The sequence below is a fragment of the Marmota marmota genome, unplaced genomic scaffold (genome assembly GCF_001458135.2).
Source record: "Marmota marmota marmota unplaced genomic scaffold, marMar, whole genome shotgun sequence".
NCBI classification, from domain to species: Eukaryota; Metazoa; Chordata; class Mammalia; order Rodentia; family Sciuridae; genus Marmota; species Marmota marmota.
The window spans coordinates 7,893,884-7,917,798 of NW_025999991.1; the positions used below are offsets into that span (position 1 = coordinate 7,893,884).

At 43.3% G+C, this 23,915-nt stretch overlaps 1 protein-coding gene across 5 annotated transcripts in view; it reads left to right on the forward strand.

The window, feature by feature from the left end:
• The window catches only part of Znf407 (zinc finger protein 407), a 424,361-nt gene that overhangs the window by 396,812 nt on the left and 3,634 nt on the right, over positions 1-23,915 (forward strand). The window contains exon 10 of one of the 5 annotated variants that reach the window (XM_048806662.1): positions 3,115-3,137. The exons of the other annotated variants lie outside the window; for them this stretch is intronic. Coding sequence (XP_048662619.1) covers positions 3,115-3,122 — 8 coding nt within the window. The 3' untranslated portion in view covers positions 3,123-3,137. Of the gene's footprint in view, positions 1-3,114; positions 3,138-23,915 lie in introns of those variants that run through there. 5 annotated transcript variants of the gene reach the window in all.

Here is a 23,915-nt window from a genome sequence, read left to right on the forward strand (position 1 = left end):
GTCACAAGGAAAAGGCCCAACTTAACATGTTTCTCCAGAGATTTCTTTGGTTAAATCTCACTTTCCATATGAGCTGCATGGGCTGTTCTCAAGCCACAGTAAATGAGTTGTGCACAGTTGAGCTTGGCTGCTGTGACAGAGAGGCACAGGAAGGACTCTGCTGGGCTTGCTGCTGTGCGGGCTGCCGCTCTGTAATTGGTTCATCTGGACTGTTTGGCCTCTCACCTGCCATGAGCAGCAGCACATCTGGCCTACTGTGGCCCTCATGGGCATCTGCCCCCATCTGTGGCTTGCATACCGAGCTTAGCCCTCAGGTAACACCTGTAAATCTGAGGGTGCAGCTCTGGTAGCCCAAGGGTGCCTGCTGTTCCTCACCAAGGATCTTGAAAGAGTCCCGAGCATGTTGCTACATTTTGGCTTCTTCAGAGTCTGAGGCTCAGACTGAAGTGGGAATAGGATACTGAGTATTAGACATTGGGTATTGGTGGGAACAATCACAAAAAGAACTTTATTCAAACTGAAGGGTTCTCTGTTGGTCTATTCCCTGTATTTACTACATGATAGAAAGACTCTGGGTACTGATCTGTATTCAGGATGGAAGGGAATATTCTGTCTTCCTTTATTTTCAAACGGATTTCTGTCTTTACATCTGTAATGTAATGTCAGTTCATTCTGAGTTTGTAGTACATCTTTACATACTGCCTCAATTGCTGAGGTCACTTGGTTTTGAACCACAAGAAATCAAACTGTTAAGCATTATCAAGTCTTAATAACTTGTAGCTGAGTGGGTATATTTAATAGACCCTTCTACTAATCAGAACACAAAGTCGCCCTGCTGTATTCCTTTTTCCTAAAGCATACACTATTTAAATTAGCCTTTACTGATGCTGCTGCAATTTATTAACTGTAAATTCAGTAAATTTTCTACACACTCTCTAATACACAGCCTTCTACTTCATGAAGAATGGTTTTGAAGAGTGCCATAATAGTGCAGGGAGAAGAGCAGAGCGCCTGCCACGTGATGCCTCGAGCACCCTGCTCCTGAGGCCGTGCTTCCTGTTTCAGAAGTGTGATAGCTTTGGTAGTGAGCAGTTCTGGGCAGATGAGACATGGCATGAGGGCGTTCTCCATGTGTTCAGCACTACCACTAGCGAGCACATGCCACCAAGGTGCCTTACACAAGGTGCCTTTCTGATAGATACAGTGTCCCTGTACTGTAGACACAGAAACTGGAGCCTGGAGAGTTAAACAAGCTGCCCGAGCACATGTCCTGAGTCAGGGCTGGGCAGCTTTTAACCTAGACATGCCCAGATCCTAAAGTCTATCAGAAATCATGGTTAAGGAAGGGAGAGCATCATCGACAGTTAAAAGTCAGACCATGTTCATAAGTGGTTATCAGTTATCAGAATTGTTTTTTAAAAGATGACCCTAATAATCATAGGAAAAGCCATAGGGTTTCCCAGTCTCTCTTCAGCCATTTGTTTCAATGATTCCATGCACATACATGTGTACAGTTGCACTGGCACTCCCTTCCACCCCCCAGCACGCACACGCACGCACACACACACTCTCTCTCTCTCACACACACTCTCTCACACACACACTGTCTCTCACACACACTCATACACACTCTCTCTCTCTCTCTCTCTCACACACACACACACACCACCTAAATGTCCTAAAAACCATGATATCACTGAGCCTGGTATGAAAGAACTCAAATTTCTCACATTTGGCTGCATTGGAGCACAGCAAATAAGCAAAAACAGCATAAAGCACATGCCCAGCTGTACTGTAACTGAACAATACATAGAGAATAAAAAACTTTAATTGACCACAATTACAGCCACCTAGTGGACACTCTGCATCACCATTTTTATATAAAGACATGTTCATTTAAGAGCTGGCCTTTTCTGAAGGAGATGTAGTATAGCATGCCTTTACAAAAGTCAGTACCAAGGGCAGTGAAAAACCCCCAGCATCCCACAGACACACACCTTACCTTAGCCTGAAAGATGATGTCTTCAGATAATTTGCCGTTCTTTCTACTACACTTCAGAAGATTAGACAAACCATAAGGCTTGAATTGTCTCTGGAAAATAAGTATGAAATGGAACATACAAGTTTTTACAGGTGCTAAAAGCAAGTTGTTGAGTTGCTCTAAATATCTGGAGATAAAGAAAAGGAAGCATCATGCTTGAGTTAGAGTCCTGAGGGTCCCCAGGTAAAGAAGATCCCACTGCTGGCTGCATTCAGGAACGTCCCATTGCACTTTGTGTCAGGAGATCCTTTGGATTCCCTCCTAGGGTCACACCCCGCATCCGTTGTTGCTTTTGCTCCTGGGTCATGTTCCCTTGTGTGGGTGTGCCCCAGTGTGTTTATCTGTTCTCCTGGTGATAGGCATCTGGGCTGCTGCTACGTGTGCATGATTATGAATAGAACTACTAAATGTTTGGCAACAGATCTTTGGGCTAGTATTTTCTTTTCCTTAAGAGTGAGGTGATGTGGTGAGAGATTGCCAAACTGTTTTCCCAAGCGTCTACACCTTTTTGCACTCCACCACCATCTGTGAGAGTTCCAGTTACTCTGCATACCCTCAGCACTTGGTATTATTGATCTTATTTGAATTTTAGCCACTCTAGTAGGTGTGATATGTATCTCATAATGATTTTAATTTATATTTTCTAGTGCCTGCAGATAACGAGTGTCTTTTCCTGTGTGTGTTTATGTGTGAAATGCTCTGTTGACAAAACTTGCCCTCATGGTGAGTTAAGGCATCCCTCTAGGCTACACAGGTCACACACAGCCCCTCCTGTATGACAACTTGCCGAGATGGAAACGTCTTCCTGTCCTTTTTTTGCATCCCCCAGTCTGTCTTTGCCGGGCCAGCCTTCTCCTTCATGGGTCACGTGGTATGGTCTCTGAACTGGCACTTTGTCCTCCCCATCTGATTCCTGTGGATGTGCTCATGACTTTGCACCTAAGTGAAATTCCCTCACTGAAACTTGTTCACTGGCATTGAATACAGAACACTCCTTTGCAAGCACTATTTTCTTAAAGCAGCCAGATGTGGGGTTTGCTTCTGTTGCAGTAATATCAGGTTTTTCTCTGCAGGAAACTGACTCTGTGGCTTATCCAACCTACTGATAAAGATGCCTGAGTTGCCAGGTAAAGAGACCTACATCATAATGTTGGGATAACCCTTCAACTGAATAAATACAATTGACAAATAGTAGTACATAAAAATATTAAAGGGAGTCAGCTGTTTTGGTAATTGAAGGCAGAATTTTTTAAATTGCCTTCCTGCCACTGGATTTCCTTTGTAAACCAAGAATTACTAAGAAGTTATGAATTATTTTTATTATCCTTAATCCTTTTACTGTGTGCTTCTGTAGAAAGTGTTGAAGAACATGCAAATATGGTCAGTATAAGATTTTAAACCACAGGACCAAAAATAAACACCACTGAAAACATTCTCGTGAATGAGAGCATCCTGACATCTTTAGGACCTCCAGGGAAGTTTTCATAAATTATGGAACTGACATTAGATCAAATAATCCCAGTACCCCCCCACCACATACACACACACTTTTTAGAAAAATATACCAGTATGGTAGGGGGCAGGTCTTGTCCTTTGGCAAAAATACATTTTGTCATGTTTACATATAGCTTCATGAAAGAGTTTTGCAGGTTTTTTTCTTCAACAAAAAGACAAGGACTTTAGGGTTCCCTGATAATTCAGCTTTGACCATAGTAGCCACTAGAAGGTTCCATGTTGTTCATGGATTCTGTTACTGTGGGCACTGTTCATACTCATACAATTTGCTTGGCTCAATGTTTGCATTAAGGAACAACCCTATGTAATGTTTCTAAATGGTGGAGTGGATCTGAACTTAAATAACCCTATACTGTTATCATTTATACAGGCCTTGAATAAAATTTGCAAATAATTACATAGTCATTAATGTGTTTGTTAGGTAGTGTGAAATAAATGTATTAATTGTGTTTTATTGTAACTAAGTTTTATAAATAGGAAGGTTATAACTAAAACCATATGATATTTGACTGGCTTATTGAAAAAACCATCATATCATCACCATATGTGTGTCGCTGTTTAAGATTTCTTACTTTCTGTTAAAGTTCATCAGGGTGCCTAATTTTCAGGCAAAGACTAAAGAATTATTTATTTGTCAGAGTTCATTACAGCTACTCTTAACATTCAATTTAAACACACTATTGTAAATTCTATTATAGTAAAGAATTTGTCCTAGGATATTGTACACCAAAAGAATGCAATGTCAGCTATATGTGTTTAAGTTGGGAATGAAAATTTGTTTTACTTTGATTAGGAAAAGCGTATATGTTGTGTGTGCATGTATATGTGCACTTGTATATGAAGGCACAGATAAGTATGTAAAATATGCAGAGATGATCATCTCAGCAAAGTTTTAAAGTAGATATAACTGGGAACAAGTTATTCATTTTCACTAAAATGCATATTAATAACAGAACCATCCAACTTACATTGTTTACATAGATTATAAGAACTCAACTTAAATTCCCCTTTCTGGCTTAATTGAAGGCAGAAAAACTGGCAAGTCACTGCCTCATACACACAGGTCCTTCGCCTGCAGACAATGGAAACACTGCCCTGGGAATGTGGCTGAAGTTTCCTGAAAGTGAAACATGAAGCCTGCCAGGCCCATCTGTGCTAGCCTCATGAGACAAAAGCACCCAATTTTATCCTCACTGTCTTTTGTTCTCCGCAGTGCTGCTATTCATGTGGCTGCTTCATGAATGCCAGAGTCTGAGGGCATCCACTGATCCTTCCTTTCTCTGCTGCACTGTTCATTCTGTTATAATACTTGTCACCCCTGCACCCTGTTCCTCCTTAAAAATGGAAACTTTAATGTCAACAATCTTGAGTAATTTTATAAGGTTTTGTGCTAAAAGACCAAAGGATTGTATTTGAGATTGCAGATCAAATATGGACTGGGATAGGGTAGATGACTATGCTTTTAAGCAGAAGGAAAAAAAAATCTAGTTCTTATGTAGGTCCCAGAATCTATAAACTGGTATTTTAACATATTGATGTCAGTTTTCATTATCTTCATCAATGGGTATTTCCTATCTTTTTTTTAAAATTTAATTGATTTTGTTTTTTAATACATGACAGCAGAATGCATTACAATTCTTATTACACATATAGAGCACAATTTTTCATATCTTTGTATATAAAGCATGTTCACGCCAATTCATGTCTTTATACATAGACTTTGTTGTGTTTTTTTTGCATTACAATTCTTATTACACGTATATACCACAATTTTTCCTATCTCTGTTTGTATATGAAGTAGGTTGACACCCAATTCATGTCTTCATACATGTACTTTGGATAATGATGTTCATCACATTCCATCATCCTTGCTAATCCCCTGCCTCCTCCCTTTCCCTCCCACCCCTCTTCCCAGTCTAGAATTCATCTATTCCTCCCATGCTCCCTCTCCCTACCCCACTATGAGTCAGCCTCCTTATATCAGAGAAAATATTTTTTTTTTTTAAATAATTTTTCAGCATTTGTTTTTTGGGGGATTGGCTAACTTCACTTAGCATTATCTTCTCCAGTGCCATCCATTTACCCGCAAATGCCATGATTGTATTCTCTTTTATTGCTGAGTAAAATTCCATTGTGTATATATATGCCACATTTTTTTTATCCATTCATCCACTGAAGGGCACCTAGGTTGCCTCCACCTGCATGGGAGCAGAGCGCAATCTGGATTCTGCAGAGGTGCTGATAGGTGGTTCTGCTGAGCCGTGAGTGAGCTAGAACTTTGGGCTTTGGGTCCATAGCCCAGAGATTTACCCGATCCCAGAGGCTCTGATTTCTGCGCAGTCGTCGCAGCACTGGTGATTTCTCAGTATTTCCTATCTTAACATACAGTATTTGCATTTGATGAACCAATCAGCTTAAACATGGCCTCTTTTTTCAAATGATCAGAGTAATTTTTATTTGAAATCACACAGGGCCAAGTATGGTGAATACATCCATTTGAACTGTGATGCTACAATCAGCCCATTAATTTCCAGATCTAGATAACACTGGCGCTGTACTATGGAGGGGGAGGTATGCTAAATGTATAGGAGAATCTGTATTTTCATACCCTCATAGGAGTTTTAGAAAGATAATGTGGAACCAAATCAGAAGGTAACGCTTCCTATAGATTAAGCAGGGAGCAGCCAGGTTGCTGAGCCAATCCCTGCAGGTGTCAGTGTTAATGTAGGATCCTGGGAGGGATCCTGGTGGCACTAACCCTGTGGGTTGGAACCACGTGTGAAGAGCCCCAGGGCTTGTGGAAACAAATTGCTCTGGGTCCCTCTGCCCGTTTTAGCCAGTGCTACTTCACTTTTAATGTCTTAGATTTGGGAGTTCTAGGGGCAAGTTTTAATAGTTCTGGTACCTAAAAATTAAAGTCCACTCACAATCCAACAGATAAATTCTACACAATTAAATTGTGACCATTGACATGCAGGTGCTCTTCCTCCCTCTAGCCAGGTCTTGGAACCTGTCATGGGTAAAATCTACAGCATCTTCCTTGACTCAGCCCCTTTGAATGCCAAGAATCTAATAGAACTTTCTTAATTGTTTTCTTCTCATAGAGTTGAATTTAACTCTATGTCAAAGAACCCTTCCCTGCAGTGAGCATTTTTTGTGTAGGTTTGAGCTGAAACATCTTGTCAGGATTTATCATTTGCCTCCCAAATGTCCCCTGTCTCTGTTCTTCACATCTTCAGCTGAGTCTGGGTCAAATAACTTGTTATATTCACGGAAGTTTCTCTTGAGGTTGAAAAATATTTGGGGGGAAAAAAGAATGATAACTTCTTTACTAATAAAGCCAGATCCCAAATTCAAACTAATTTTGAGTGTATTTCTCTGAATGCTTAGGATCTTGACTCAACATGTAAATAAATTTTAAAAGTTAAACAGTAAAACCAAAAAATTGAATAATAAAAGCATGTTTCAAGGAAGAACTAATCCCAGTGAGTTAGGTTGACTCATTGCAGGGATTGATTGGGTGTCTATACATCCTGTTGGGAAAACTGGGTGTGCATGGGTTGGTTGTGTTAATTTGATTATTTGCAGAATTATTCAGAAGGAAATAGTATTCTTCTAGCCAGTAGGTATTAACTACTAAAAAGAGGCCTAGAGACCAGGAGTCACTCAGAGCATTTAAAAGCTGTGTTTTCTGGTTCAGGGTAGAGCTGAGCACAGAGAGCCAGGTCCCCGCCTCTGCAGCCTCCACCAAGGCAGTGCAGGCAGCATCCACCAAGGCAGCTTTGGGAGGCAAGTGTCTGCGATGGCGGCTTTCCTGAAGCAGATTCCCCCTGCCTTCATTTCCTGTATGCAATTTATCCACTAGACTTTTTGGACTTCCTATTAAGAATTCCAGATATTTTAGTAATACTTCACAGCATAGTTTCTACTAGTAGATACCTTGATATTCAGTAAATTAAGTAAGATAACAACTGTTAGATCATGGGACAATACAAATGTGCAGGCACAGTAATCAAATGGACATACATAAAAGCTGAGATGTATAGTGTCACTCTCTGTATTTTGCCCTTTGGCAATTCTACTTTGAGTTTCTTGCAGCCAGCAAATGAGGAATTAATTCAGCACTGTCATTCTGATTGTCTTGCCGCTCTAAGAAAAAGCTGAACATTTTTGTTCAGAAAAATACCCGATAGTGTTTAATAATGAATAGGAATGAAGGTAAGCATGTGAATTTCTGTAATTTGGTGAACATCATTTCAAGTTTCACATGCTTTCCTTTTTTTCCTCCTAGTAACGATTGCCTTATCTTTTGATTTGTATAGAATGTGGCACGTGTGGTGTTCCTAACTCATGGATCATGTATGTGTGAGGGAGGTGGGCACAAGAGCAGTGGCGTGCAGGCCCCATGCTGTTTTATCTGCAGTAGGTCAGGGCACTTTGGCAATCTGTACAGTCACTTCCCTTTGGCTCTCAGCAGCATTCTGGTTTGAATGAGAAATTTCATGGTCTACCTAGCAGGGGAGACCTAGTGTCTGTCCTTGTGGCTTATCCTTTTGGCATCTGATGTGGGAGTGCACCTCTTCTTTCTTGCCTTCTGTGACCCCCAGGTTTTGACTTTCTAGTCTTCTCGACTGGCCCTGATGTTGGTAGTCAGTGCACCCAGATCTCTTTTACTCCCAACCTGTTCTCTTCTCTCAGCCTCCTGCACACCACCTGGATGACCTCACACCTCAGATATTTTGGACCACTGCCTTTATTCTAGTAATGGCCAAATGTGAAATCTCCAGAGAAGCCCAGCCTATCCACTGGCCCAAACCATGTTGTCCAGAGTAACTGACTGGACACCTCTTCCTGATTCCCCATAGTAACCTAACCCACAATGAATTTGCTGATGCTCAAGCAAAGCTGCTTTTTATGAGCTGATGGTTGGAGTTCTTGACATTTTGTGCCTTTAGAAATAAATAATCAGCCAGATTATTTTTATAAATTTTTGTATTATGCTTAAAATATTTGCTTTGTTTTGAAATTACAAGATATGATAGCCTGCTATTTGCACACACTTATTTGTGAGCAATATTTTTGTTTGTACATATTCATTATTCCTGAAAACTGAAAAATTAAACTGGATGTGTTTTTTTCTCTTTTGAATATGATATTAAATATATAGGGAGGTAATAGTTGCCCTTTTTATGTTCACTTTTAAGGGATTAGAGCTACCTTTATGGCATGTACAAGAATCTTAAGCAGATGAACACAATTTAAGGGTCTCTGAAAGTCAGTGTGAGGCTAGTTTGTAGAATCACTTTCTCCTTTGACTTACACTTTACTGTCAATATCTCCTGTGCTGGAGTCACTAAATAGGAGTCCACTATGGGTGTAAATTAAACAGTGGATGACTGAGAATGAACACATTAAAATTCTATAGTGGCAAAACCACCAATGGGTATCATGCTGTGGAAACCCCGTAGATACACAGAGTAGCCACTTGTCAAATTCAGAGCAGATCCCAGAGGATCTTAAGCCCTTCACTGTTATAGGAGAAAGTATTTAAACACTTGTTTGATTGGTTTTCTTGAAATGAAATTTGAAACAGTGAGCTTGCTGCCCTTAATGACATGCACTCCCCCAAAGCGCCTTATCACACCTCAGAAAGCACTAGCTGAGTCAAATGCTTCCATGGGTCTACTTTTATCCTCATGCTAGTACCACTTAAGTAGTGGAAAGAGAGGAGGAGCCCAGAGAATGCAGACTGAGGAGATGTCCTGTACAGGGGCTGAAGCAACCAGAGAGAAGCCAAGTGTGGCTCCTGTGTCATGAGTGCCATCAATCTCTTCATTGGACCAAAAGCTTCAGTGAAAGCATCAGACATTTGCCATCTCTGCACTACTTTCTCTTTCTTCCTACCTCCTTTATTCCCCTTCTTCTCCACTGGCCTCAGCCCCTGCTTCCCTTTGGTTTAATCATGCATTGGAAGCCAACCATGTCTCAACCTTGCTGACCTGTTCTCTTCCTCTTTGCGTCTACCTCACAGTCGCCTGCCCTGCGGAGCTCCTCTTTCCTCTGCCTAGGGAAATGGCACTCCCACTCCATCATCCACTGCGGTGATTTGGAAACTGTTAGTCTACCTCACAATTGCTAAGTGCTCAGAGCCTACAATAGTCAAGGGTCCTTCTCATGTGGAATTTATGTTCAGGGAAGAACACAGAACTAAACAATCAGTGAACAAAATAGTGAGCAGGTGTGATGTGAACTTGGGGGCACGGCTTGGCCTGGAGTACTTAGGCAAGTAACTGAGCTACATCTTCCTCCTCCACATCAGTAGCTTCCCTGGTCTCCTTGATTGCTCCTCTTAAACACCTTCGAGATTCTCCACATTCTGCCACACTGAAAATACCCCATATATCTTGTCTCCATCTTTTATTCTCCTTCATCTAGGTTGGGGCAGGAGCATCCAGACTGAGTCCCTGTATTTGATCCCAGCACTAGGAGCAACCCTCCATGTTCCCACCACAGGTTTTTCTAGTCATGCACATTGGAGCATGTTATTTCCTGGCTTAACTTCTTCAGTACCATGGACTACCAAGTCTAAACCCCTGAACGTCGCACAACTTCATAGCTTCTGCCTCTTCACACTGTTCCCATCTTGATATCCAAACTGAGCTTGCAGCCATGCCACACTGCCTGCGGGGTTCAGCATCTGCTTAGAATAGGGAGGCTTTCTCCACTATTTCTTCATTTCCCATCAGATTCTTATTCATCTTTCAAGACCCAGGGTTTCTGTGAGCACTTTCATGATCCCTACCCTAAACCAAGGGAGTTGTCCTTTCTTTCTATGAAGGCATGACTATTTGAATGTGTTATTCAGTTACCTGTAATGTTAGCGTCTTCAAATAGATTAAAAACCAGTGTTGTAGTTCACATCTGCCTTGCCATTGTAGTAGGTTATCAATATTGTATTTGTTGAATAAATAGTTAAGAAAATAAATGATCTTATACCTAAGTTCCTGGATGGAGCATCCAAGAAATTTGAATTAGTAATGTAAGTAGAATTAACCCTCAGGATATCTAGAGAGTAGGAGAATAGCCATATTAGATAAATGATAATTTACTAGAAAATTATTTCAACACTGGTTTTGAACTCTACTGAAGAAATCCTTGTTTTGTATACTAGTGTACAGTTTCTATCTTGATAGAGTCCAAATAGTAAATACTCTTCCATCTTTCTTTGATGACTCCATATCTTCCAATGCCCACATCTGTTTTTTGGAAGGGGAATTCTCACTGATATAGTTCAGTAGTTAATGATAAGGTGGTTATGCTCAAAGAGCATTCATCCTCTGGCTTTATAAGGAGATGTTTGTTTGGGATCCATTTTAAACCCCTGACATTATTTGTCTCCTGTACAGTGCTAGGCACCCACACACCACTCATGTGACTTCCTCAGGCTTCCCAGCCTTCATCCAAGAAGTTCTGCTTCCATCTGATGATGGACTCTTGCTGGGCCTTCCATGACTTTATGACTTGGGGAACACAATAGAACCTAACTCAGAATGGGCCTCTGTGGACTTGTGGCAAATCTGTCAGAACCCAACCCAGTGGGAGTTCTCTGCCACGGCCACTGATATGCCGTGATTGAGTGTCTCTCACTGCCAGGAATGTTTTTCAAAGGCATGTGATTTTGCTTTGGGTTGCATGACCTAGCTGCAGAATCCCAAGGGGCTTTCATTGTGGTTTTCTACTGTAGTTTACCAAGGTTCATCCTCTCTCTCCACCATTGAGTCTCCAGGCTCACACAATCTAGCATTCAAACTGTTTGCAGGGACTGATTCGGTGTCTATATGGTTGTATTGGGAAAACTGGGTAAGCCTTCTCCAGAGCTCTCTGTGCTCCAGACCCTACTCAAATCTGATAGCTTCACACATTACCCAGTATGTGGATTGAAACAGCATTCTTAGAGGTAGGCAGTCATACCTGCCGGCCCAAAGAGGCCTACCAGGCATTCTCCGTGTTTCTTTGTGGGAGAAGATACGAGACAGAACAATTCAGTTTTCACTTTGGAAGAGGTATCTATAGGCCCTGTCCAGAGGACCCTGCACTGAACTGAAGTGACTGTACCTGAATCTTCATAGGCCTGAACTGTGACACCAAACAGCATCCCCCCTCCATTGAAGCATTTTCTCAGGCAACAACTAGACTGTTACCTTGTGCCTAGGACCAAATGCCCACCTCCACCCCGAGAAGACATGTGGCTCCAGATTGACTCTGCCATTGGGTGCCTGGCCATTGGAGTAAGAGGCATCATGGTAGAGAAGGCCCTTGAAGTCTCCCACCCAGGATGGCAACTAAGGACACAGCAGCCTGAGGAAAAGCAGAGATCAGTGCATCATTGAAGGCTGAGAGGAGCAGGAGGTGGCCCCTCACACGTTTACTTAATTCATCAGACTGGCCTTGAAGAACCCAGATTGATGCTAGAAAATGACTTGTCCTAAGTTGCTGCCCTGATTACAGCTACTGTGGTGGCCCTTCTAGAACAGATTAAATGACCCCAGCAACCTGGTATGTGGCCATGGATTTGATGAATGTTTCTTTTCCATTCTGATTAGAAAAGAAAATCAAATAGTCTACTATTGTATGAGATAGACAACAGGATTCATTTACAGCTTTCCTCTAAGCGGTGGGTCTTCCACCTTCTGTCCTAAAGTACTGGACCAAGCATACACGTGCAGAACATCACCCAAGTCCATGACAGTGATGGTACTGTTCTGAGCCACTGGACAAGCCAAGGAGTGACTGGCACTCTGGAGCCTTGGGTATGGCAGCTGTGGAAGATAAGACCCACAAAGACTCAGGGACCTACCACTTCCATCAAGAGTGTAGGGTCCAGTGGTCAGCGTGCTTGGAAGACATACCATTCTTTATTCGTTTTCTAGTCCCAAATTAGTTTTGCTTCTCATTTCTACATCTGTGTCTGTTTGTCAGTATTTCTCTGGGAGTGTGAAACTTGAACCTGAGCTGGGCATCCTGAGTACACCCTGCACGCAATTGGGTCATTACTTCCCTGTTGGGCTCCGTGCTTGTGCGAATGCAGGCACATCACAGTGTTGGCCCTCCAGCCGCTAGATTCTGGAGTCTCCTGCTCTCCTCCTTGAGCTGTTTGTTGTTATTGTTGTTGTTGAGTTGTTTTACTCCTGGCTACAGGACTTTACATTTCTTCACATTAAATTTAAATTTAGTTTTGTCGCATGTGTATTATGCTTCAAATATTTCAGTCATACAAGATTGTTCTGTATCCACAAATATTAGTAGTTCTGTTTATTGGTTTCAGGTGATATAGACTGAAATATAATCACTATTTTTACAATATAGCATTGTAAATGTACTGAGCCCTGGCTACCATGTACTGAGCCCTGGCTCTATATGTCAGGCACAGTGCTATGTGTTTTACATAGACTATCTCGTTTCCTCTTCAAGCCACTAAGTATCATTGTGCCCATTTTACAGATCAAGACATAAGATTTAAGGAATTCAGGTAACTGTCTAGAACTACCAAAGGTCTGAGATTTTGCCATCTTGGACACTAGTGAGTTGTCTCATAGTAGTCTATGGGTGCCGGCAGGGAGAAACGGCATTTACTCAGACATGGTGACAGCCAGAGGATTGGCGTCTGTGCCTGTCCCCTGACCCTGGCCCCACAGGCTGACAAGAAGAGGCAGTGGGGTGCTGAAAGGAGAAGCTGTGAGCTTGGTAGCCCAGCACTAGACCCTGCGCAGTAAGCTGGCCTTTCTTTACCTAAGTGGAGTATTTTTACTTTAATGGGCAATGTACAAATTTGCCTTGCCTCTGGCTCTGGAATGAGAGAGACACTGTGTCTTCTGAGGCTGTTCGCTTTAGAAACTTTGATGAAAACATGCTCTAGAACTTGGCCACGCCTAGGCTTGCAAAGTATACAGAAACACGAGGGTTCCAGGGAGATTAGCTTCAACAAGTGTAGGGAGGAAGTGCTCCCGGCATGCTGACCCCAGACTGCAGTGCTTTCTCTTTGCTGTGAGATAGTCTTCAGCTTCTCATCTCCTTTTAAGGCCGTTGATGTGCCAGGTGTTGGAGCTGCTGTAGCAGGTACTAGGGTCCTGTACCTAAGGAGCTCAGTGCTTAGGTGAGCACATTTATGAATAGTTTCTTGTAATCCATTAGAGGAGCATACAGCAGGCTGAGTATGTACATAATATCTCTAAAACCTAACGTGACTTTCATGTTAAAACAGTGTACAGTTGAGAAATACGTAAGTATTTTCTTATGGACGTGTCTTGGTCCCATGGCCTTAGAACACAGACATGCCCATCATGAGGATAACGTGCCAGGGTGCAGAGGTACCAGGTGCTTTCTTCCATGCTCATGGAGGCCTGAGTGACCCAGCAGCAGTCATACCACTTGTTTTCTCAGTGGGCATTTTTCCTTGCAGGCAGTGCAGTGCTCCTGTTTTCCATCTCAGAGACTTGGTGAGGTATAGTGCCAGCGTCAGAGCCACCTGAGTGGAGGAGACGGTATTTGGGGCTGGAGCAGGGGGCTGCATTGCTGAAATGGAGTGAAAATGCTGAACTGTGGCGTTCCACAGCTGCTACAGTTCCTTAAGTGCCCTGCCCTTTAAGAGCTTGCTCAGCTCTTGAAAATCAGCAGGAATTGCTCTAGCACTGAGCGTCAGCACTTCACCCCAGCCGCTACCAAAGCCAGGGAGGTATGTGGTACAAGTTCCTCTCTAGGATCTGAGTTCTGGGACCCAAGGGAACAGAGGCCCTGCTTTCCTACCAGACCCCCACATTCAGCCCAGCCTGTCTCAGCCTCACACCTGCAGTTGGCATGCAGGAGACCTGAGGCAGGAAGCGGGTTGAGGAGGGAAGGGATGTGAGGCCACTTGCAGCTCATGTGTAGTGCAGTGTGTTCGTGAAAGTCTCAAGAAATGTGGAAACTTGACATTTTATTAAGCATATAAAATGTTTAAGTTTTAGAAAGTAGTAATTGTCTAGTTCTGTAACTAGTGAAAGTATGGGGTGCAGGCACGTGCTCAGGAGCCGTGCACTTACCCTGGAGCTCGAAGAAAGGCCTGGAAGCCCCTTCCTTCATGAAGGATCAGGCCTGCCTTCCAGTTTCCTGTGTCCCACAAAGCCCTCACTTCATCAGGCCTACACCTTTATTCTCTTTGGCTGGGAGTTCCAGTGCGCAACCAGCTGCCAACCCTTAAGAACCCTAGACACACTTGCTCACTGTAACTCAGCTTCTATGAGAGTTCCTGAGTTCTGATTGCATGCAGGGTTTAAATTTCAACGTGTCCCAGCCACCGTTCCCATCACTTGACACCCTGGGCACAGCTTTGCTCTCGTTTTCCTGCATGGCATCATGGTAGGATGGAATGCATATATGGGTATTACTGATGGATGTATATGGTATCATGTATAGTGGTCACATATGCTTGCCAGTCTGAGAGCATCCAACTACTTGTAAAGAGTTTTTTAGTGAAAAGGCAAGCTATTGTTGCCTGTTTGGTGAAGCCTTCAAACTCCTTAAAGTATTAATTTTATGGAGGTAGTTTTCATGGTCACACAAGAGCAGACTATGGCTCTGTGTGTTCCTGGCCCCATGATTCATGACTACATGATACCTCATTTGACTTCTATTTTAAATATACATATACTAGAAACTTCTGAAGACTTTAGGTATGTTTTCTGCATAACCCCTGCAACAGAGTGGCACAGAACTATACCTCCTAACACCTCAGATGTCCCTGAGGTCAGCCACATCCCAGCATGCAGGCATACAATCCATGTCCCATATGGTTTCAGACACTCACCAGGTCAGGCCTGGAGCCAGCCTTTGCTCGGGTTGTCCACAGTGCTTCTCAAGGATTCCCTACTGAACTCTCCTCACTCCTCAAAATCAGGCGAGGCATGTAGAGGGAGAACTGCTGATTTACTCACTGTGTTGCACAAACCTCAGCTCCAAAAGCTGGCAGTTCATATTTGAATTTGCAAGTCAGTTTTTATTCTTTCCAGTCTTTTCAAAATAAGTCTTACCATTTGTCTATTGTTTGTCTTTCTAAAATCAGTTATAAACTGTATTGTCCCAATAAAATATTATTCTCTAGTACTCAAGCAAGCCACAGATATTCTGTGATTTTAAATAGGAGATTCCTGTAGATATTTAGGAAAACGTTCTTATGAAATGTTCTAAGTAAACATTGCAGTATCCACTGGTTAAAAAGAAAATGTTATGTTTTCCACCTGGACCATGGCAGCATCCATGGGCTCCACCTAAGACTAGGTACAGCACCAAGCTGCTCTCCACCAGACACCTGCTGCCACTCATTCTCATCGACCCCCCTCTCCTTGACTTCTGTGTTAGTCATCTTTGTCTCACTGTAACTGAAATACCTGACAAGAACAACTTAGAGGAGGAAAGATTTATTTTGGCTCAAGAGTCCAGAGTTTCAGTCCATGGTGGGCCAGTTCCATTTCTCTGGGCCCAAGGAGAGGCAGAACATCATGGCAGCAGGGTGTTGTGGGGGGAAGCTGCTCAGGATATGGTGGCCAGGAAACACTGGGAGAGAAGGGGAAGGCACCACAAGGAAGAAGATCCATTCCAAGGGCACATCCCAGTGACCCACCTCCTTCAGCCACACCCACCTGCCCACAGTTACCAGTCAGTCCATTCAAATTAGGATGGGCTAATTAGGTTACAGCCCTCACATTTCACCTTTGAATATTCCTGCATTAACACAGGAGGCTTTAGGGAACACCTCATTTCCAACCATAACAGCTTCATTCTGTGGGGCCCCATCCTACACATGGTTATAAAGTGCCAAAACCAGCTCCTCATGCCAGCAAATAGTGGCATTGAAGGGCACACCCGGGCCTCTGGTTCCACTTCTGATGTATTCACTTCACACTCAGGGAGTTTTGATGGCTTTGGGTCTCTTTCCTGTGAAGAGGTCAGGCCTGCTGGGTTGTCACCCACAAGATACTCTGGTCCCCTTTCACAGCAGCTCAGGAGGAAATGGCAGACATTTGCCCAAAACATATGATTCATTTTAAGATGTGGAGGAGAAATCCGCATTGCTCTGAGTGAACACCAGCAGCTGCTGTCATTTGGCTACGAGCAGATGTTAGACCTCTGAAAGCCTTGCAGATAATTAAAATACTAACAGTTAGCGTTTTACCCCAGCTGTAGGTTCTGTTTACTGTAAATTTGATTTTAATGGTGCCTCTGTGCTGTTACTAAGAAGCAGTTTTCTTTTTACCTACATACAAAAGTGTCTGCAATGGAGACAAATATCTGTTTGCCGTCATTTCCTCAGGAAAGACATGAAGATACTAGAATAGGAAGGAAACATGAACATGACTACAAAAGTGAATGTGGTCTTTTCCTAGGGTTTGCCAGAAAAGCAAAAGAGACCCACCCGCCAAGTCTGCCTCAGTAGCCCCTGGAGTCAGCCTAGTCAGAGGCAGGCCCTCCAAGGACAGCGGCAGGGCTTCTTATTTGCATAATTTCAAGGTGTGTATAATGTGTGTACACCTTCTGAAAAATAGGCCTTGTCTCCCAACATTGTGTTATCTGTATTAGGTGTTTACAGACTTTCAGAGGACATTTAGGGGAAGGTCATTGGGCTTCTTAATTTCGTAACTCCCTAATGCAGAAAAGAGTGTCCCTGTGTTGGTTAAGTCTTGATGTCAGAGGAAGCCTTTACCGGGAGCAATAGGGTGTCCTCTCTCTGATAGAGTGTCAAGGTCTTCAGGAGACCTGACGTTCCCCAGCTGTTTTCTAAGCCTCCAGGTTCCCCTGTGCAAAGTGGGAAGGGCACTCCTGCTGTCACTGTTGTCAGGCCGTTTCACTGATGCTGATACGGGTGACGATGCACTGGAGAGGGGAAGTGTGGTCCCTGAGACTGCATGCTCCCAGGGAGGCTGCAGGGAAAAGAAAGAACATCCACAGCATACCTCCCCCACCCCCAAGCCAAGGTTGATCCCGGCACCCAAAAACGTGTGCCACATGGGAGATTGGCCTGTGCTGGCACTTGTGGGCCCCTCCGCTCCCCTCCCCTCCCCTCCCCTCCGCTCCCCTCCTCGGTTTGTTCCAATGGGACTGGAGACACTTGAGCGCTTAAGATGTACTCTTTATGGGTAAATGACAAGATCAGAGCACTTTACAATCTGACTTTAAAGTGCTGCTTACTCACCCTCTGTGAAACTCAACGATGCCATTTCTGTCGTATGAGTCCAGTTTCCAGAGTCAGGTTGATGTGTTCTGACATATCACAGTTAGCTCATTGGCTCCTGCACAGTAGAGAAACAGTTAACTCTGCCCTCCCCTCACCCCCGAAAGCCTGTGGAGATAACCTTAACAGACACAGCCCTGCCTCGCTGAGTGAGATTTGTGTGCATAGCTCCCATTACTGCTAGATCTTCATGCATGAAAATGATAATATATACCTAAGGGTCTGATATAATACAAAATTTCTTAGGGTTTGTGACTTTAAAGGTAAAATATTGTCTTTTATTCTTTGTCACTCTTCAGTACCCATGGAAATACCCAGGTCCAGGGAGACTATTCTTGGTAAAGTTGGAAACCTGAGCGATTATATATTTCCAACTTGAGATAAAATTTATTCTTCATTTTTTCTGGGTATCTTAGAGTTCTTTTCTGGGATTATATTTTGGTTATCTTCATTTGCTACTACTGTTAAGAGTAGCGTTGATGTTAATTAAGAAAGCAGGACTGAAATTTGTGGTACTAAATTTGTGACCTGGTTTGTTGTAAATATTCCTTCACTAAAAATTGCATGCCATGCATTAAGAGCTTCTCAGAAACGGTGTGGATTTCAGTTAATTTTTCACAGAAAAGTAATTTCGCCATCTCCTTTTGCAAAACATAGGCCTTCATGAAATTGAGGGCATAACAATGACTTTTTCTGTATAACACTTCAACATAGCCTTTGTATGGGTATTTGTGGTTTAGGACTGGTTTTTGCCAAAACACCCGTTAATTACTGTTGTGATCTTTCTGACATATGCTTAGACCAGTGAAGGTCAGCTTAGGTTTACCTTGGGTTTAGGATGACCAGAACAAGCCTGCGCTCTGAAACGAGGCTCCCCTCTGCTGTAGCTATCCTGTTTAACAAGCATGTCAAGGGCTAAAAGTTAATTCTTAATTTTATATCTCAAGTAACCCATTTATTTCTGTTTTCTGTGTGAATTTTAGCAACACTGACCAGAATGTGTTTCCAACCCTGGAAGTAATGGAGAGATATGAGGCATTGACCAACCTGTGTTCTCAAAGGAGGAGTTGCCAGTTAGTTGGTGGGATATGAGGCCAAGAGGTTTCCTGACCCCTGTCAGGATTATTTGCCAGATTGATGATCCCAGACAAGTCTCTGGACTCCATGACAAGGGTTTCCCTCCAGGAGTTTGAGGACCTGGGCAGTGACAAGGGAAGCTGCCAGAGGTGGGAGGGCCCTGTGGTGACGCCTCTGCCTAGAGATCACCCCATCTTCTGAGCTGGGGTGGAGTGGTGTCCTGCAGATACCAGAGATTATTACGTCTATAGAATGAGTAAGTCACAGGACAGTTATCGACGTTGGTTTGACCAGCTAAACTATTGGTGACTGCTATTGTAAGAATAATGTATTCCCTGCTTTGAAATTTCTAAAAGGTTATATTTCATTGAATTTTAATTTGTCATTTTTCCTGCTTTCACTTGAGAAACTTATAAGCTTTTGTGACATTAAAATATGGCTCAAATTTATTAGCATAATCTGTTAATATTGTTTCATTTTAATAGACATTAAGTATAATTTCTTAACATTCCTGTTAAAATTACAATTTAAGATTGAAGTTGAGAAAAATTACATGTGGCTTAAGAATCACAGTGTCATGTGTGCCCAAAATTTTTATATGAAAAGTATTATTTTTTGGATTGCTTCATATTCAAGGTGCTTTAATTATTACAGTGAACCAACCCAGAATTTTCAATGTTAGTGACCCTACCAAAATATAAAGTCTAAACTCTGCAGTGTCTGAGATGTAACCAGCAGTGGGTAAACATTTAGTTCAGAAGAGGCTTGGAGATGGAAAATAAGTGCTGGCTCATGGCAACGGAGCGGTTTGCAGAGGATATTAGCACAGGCATTCGTGGGCGTGAGGCGTGTCACCCCACTCCGTGTCTTTTTAATGCCATCTTTATCTGCTACGCGATGCATGAAATCTACTTTCAGTTTTAGAACTGCCAGCAACCTTTGACCCCTTTAGTGCAGACACAATGTGACCTTTCTATTGTCATCAGCTTTCATTCTCCTGAAAATTCTATGAATTTTTATTACAAGTTTTTTTTTAAACCAAGCTGAGGCTTCCACAAATTACTTGCCACAGATGAGATGAAGTTGTTGAAGTGGGTTAGATAAGTTTTACAGCCAGTATGTGTGCTGCCGAGGAGCCCAAGCCTGTGTCCTACAGTGTCATACACCAGTAACTGCTGAGCCTGCTATTGGATAAATACATCATTTTATGGAACATTGATTGTTCTATAAACCCAATGGAGTATTATGCTCTATGATCAAACCATTTAGATTGTGTGTAGAGCACAGAAAATGCCATATTCAGGATGGTACTAAAAGTGCCATTTGTGTATTTTATGGATGTCATTACAGGGGAAACTTCTCTCTGTAGGCCCTGTTTACTGCAAAATTTTTTAGTCTGTAATGACATTTTTCATTCACAACGTATGCCTTCAAGAGAGGGGGCCCTTGTTTTATTTGTTTCATTCGGGTTTACTGCACAAATTCTGTACATTTTAATTAAATGTAAGCTTAACAAAAGCATAAGGTATTTATTCTGTGGGAAGAAGAGATGGCAGTAAAGAAAGGGGAGCTCACCCCAGGAGGAGGGGTCAGGTGCTCACAGCTCATCCCAGAAGCACCATACAGCGGAGCGGTCGGTCGGAGCCTGTGGGGAGAGCCCCGTCCCCACCTCACCCACCCTTCTGGCAGGGAGAAGCTGTGCTTTCCATATCTACTTCCAGAGAGGGCTGCAGCTTCATTGTGGAATTCTGGAAAAGGGAGCCTAACTCGAAATCACTTCCCCGAAAACAAGCCCTCAAATACCAAAAAAAAAAAAAACCTTTTTATTTCAACCAAATTGTAAACTTTTAATGCATTTAGCTATGAGAAGGCGGGATGGTATCTTTGTACTCGAGGAAGCAAAGGAGCACTCAGCTGGAGTTTTCAGGAACAGTCCTGAAGCTGTGTTTTAGCTCCTCTTGCACCGTCTGCCCTACTGGAAACAGATCCAGAACAGGCCTGTTTGGTTAGCTACTGTTAGACTGAAATCTGACATCTTTAAAAAAATGTAAAGTGCAGTACAAATACTGCGCTGGGCTGCTGGAGTATACTCAAGATCTGTGCTCATGTGGAGTCACACCAGGGACTAGGCTGTCCGTGATAAAATTTGTACTGTGGTCCTGTTTTCCAAATGCCATCTCCATTTGGCCATTTGCCTTGGTGAGGTTTACAGTTCATATTTACTAGAAAGAGCTCAGAAACGGAAGTCGACGTGCCCAGTAAATTCTTGGTCATAGCCCAGTTGGAATTTAAAGTTGCAGTAGAGATTCACATTCGTTTAAATGACACTTGAACTTCTACATAGCTCCACATTAATTCATTATGGTTGAAATGGAGGAATCTTCAGTGGGTGAATCTTTTTCAATCTGATTGAGGCTGTTACATTTTATAGGTGCTATTTTTCAAAGCAGTACTGACAGCACTCGAAGTTATTAAATTGCTGAATCAAAAGATGGACCTGCACGCACATTTATGAACTGTGATGGACTAGCGGGCCTGTGCTGCCAGAGGTGCAAGCGCTGGTGCCGTTAAGCGTCTTCACAGCCCGGCTGACAGCAGTATTTACCCACGTAGTTTACATTAATGGTCTGGAGGTGGCCTAACCCACCTCTGGATTCAAATAAATTCAGTAAGTAGTTCAGAGGAGCATAATTATCAGTGCCGCAAGGGATTCAAAGGATCGTTCTGTACCCAAGAGATCTTCCTTCCAGTTGCTGGGGACAGGGGCTGCCTGGACTCAGCATGTGGCACTTCTCTGAGAGCCCACCTGAGGAGGGGAGCTGGTGCTTTCTTTCCCCTCTGCCCTGGTTTCTCCTGCTGTTTAATCTGATGGTAATGTCCTTTTCTTATGATTAGTTGGGGAGAGGAATGATTTGAAGGCTACCTTCTTTGTTTTTTGTTTTTGTGTCATTATTTCCTTTATTTTCTACAAATTCTGAATAGACTAAAAATGACCTTGAAATTAAAGAATGGGCAGAAACAAATCAAGTGAAGACTATAAAGAAGGCAAGCAGAATATTGCATCCTAGGGAGAGAAGTAGGGACTAGGGGAGAAATTGCAGCAGACTCCAGGGAGAATGTTTAAAGCACATTCGACTAAGAGTAGAGGTCCTGATGGGTGGCAAATTCACCAGGGATGGACCACACCAGGCCCAGCCCAAACTGAAGCATAAATGGAGAAGAATGTGGCATCTCTGTGGAACTCCAATCATGCCAAGCCTTCTCCTTGTAGGCCTTCTAACCTCTTAGAGGAGAGAGAATTGAGGGGGATTAAAGTTCAGAAGATGATTTGAGACCAGGTTGAAATGTATCGACAGTGGCTCAGGCTTTACTTTCTAGGATCCTTGTGCTTTAACCACTCTCATCCTTATCTTCTACACTCTAGTCTTCACCAGGCAATTGGCTGCTCTTCTTTCGTGAACTAGAGCGCGGGGAAGGAGAGGCAGGAAGTTGCTCTGAGCTCAGAGGGTCACTGCCCATGTGAGACGCAGAGGCTTGCACACCACAGCATGCAAACCTGTGGCTGCTACACCACGGATCTGCATTGTGCTCCATCAGCGCTTGCCTGGGAGCTGGAGTTAGTAGCACCCAGCTGTTCTCTGTGCCTTCGAGGGGAGTCAGTGAGAGGAAGCAAGGATGCACTCTAAGTATGGAGTCCTAACTAGACTTAGGGACCTGTGGGTCCCTCCTCTGGAAAGGGTTACTTTACCTTGAGATGTGGTGATCTCTGCCTGGCTTGCCTACTGAGCTCCAGGGGATGCTGCTGTTGCTGCACACACATGGGCGGAGCTCCTGGGAATGGAGCTAACCTAGCCACCCCTTGGTCTTTTCTTGACCTAAGATTCCATGATTCCATAACCTTTCTAAGATTCATGCTATGTTCACACTTTTCAAGAAAGAATGAATGATAATACTTGACATTTAATTCTTGCAAATCCAGGACCACTGTCCTGCAGTTTGGGTATGATCCTGGACAGGTCCTCTTGGTGGATACCATTGACAGCTTCTGCAGTCCCTCTTGCAGTGCTGACCCTGCTGGAAGACAGGCCTCTGCCTGAGGTCTCTGCTCAGAATTAACACAGTGTTGAAAGAAATGGTTTCTTGCAGAACACTGACAAATGTGGTAAGCAAAATTGTTGTCTCTCAGGGATGCCAGTAATAAATAACCAATAGAATTCTTAATCCTGTTTCCCTTTGGTAAGGATAAGGTATACTGTTAAGCAACTGACCCGTATTAAAGAGAGTAAAGTGGAATATCTCAAAAATGTGGTTCTATTGGTACATGGAATGCTGAACATAGACCATTTCTTTAGGCCATCTCTTATTTGTCAGGAAAGAAGACAATGATAACAAAACAGAAAAATTGAGATTTAAAAAAGAAAACAGAAGCTCTGTTTAAAGAGTCAGTTTCTTTTCCCATGAAAATAAAGCTTACAATTTCCAGTGCCCCTTGCCCTATTGAATTAGGGACTGGTTCAGTTGACCTGGTGGAGGCTGGAGTGTTACTCTGCACCCTTCCTGCAGCACCCCCATCCCTGTGGTCCCTTTCTGGCCTCCTCCCCTGACCCCAGTGCTACTGCCCGTTTTCTTCCTATAGTACAGATGGCAGTTCAGTCCCCACCCAGGTCTGCCAGATGGGTGTTAAGCTCCTGCTCCCATCGCCACTCCAGCCTGTCAGGACCGCTGTCTTCCCAGGTGGACAGCTCACCTGCTTACCTGTGGTATCCAGTTAGGAACCATAGATTGGGAGGACTGGGATGCACCTGCCCTTCCTGGCCCATCACTGCCCAGGCCAGGGGGTTCCCCTGGCTCCGCTTCTCATCCCTATCCCTGGGCTTCCTTCCTTTCCCTCGCGCCTCACAGAGAGTGCAGCTAAGCCACCTCCCCTGTTGCCCCTACCTACAGCCCAAGAGGCTTATTGTGGCATTTCCTAAAGAGGCACAGTGTTTTCACGAAAAGAAATTCAGAAATGACCTGGAA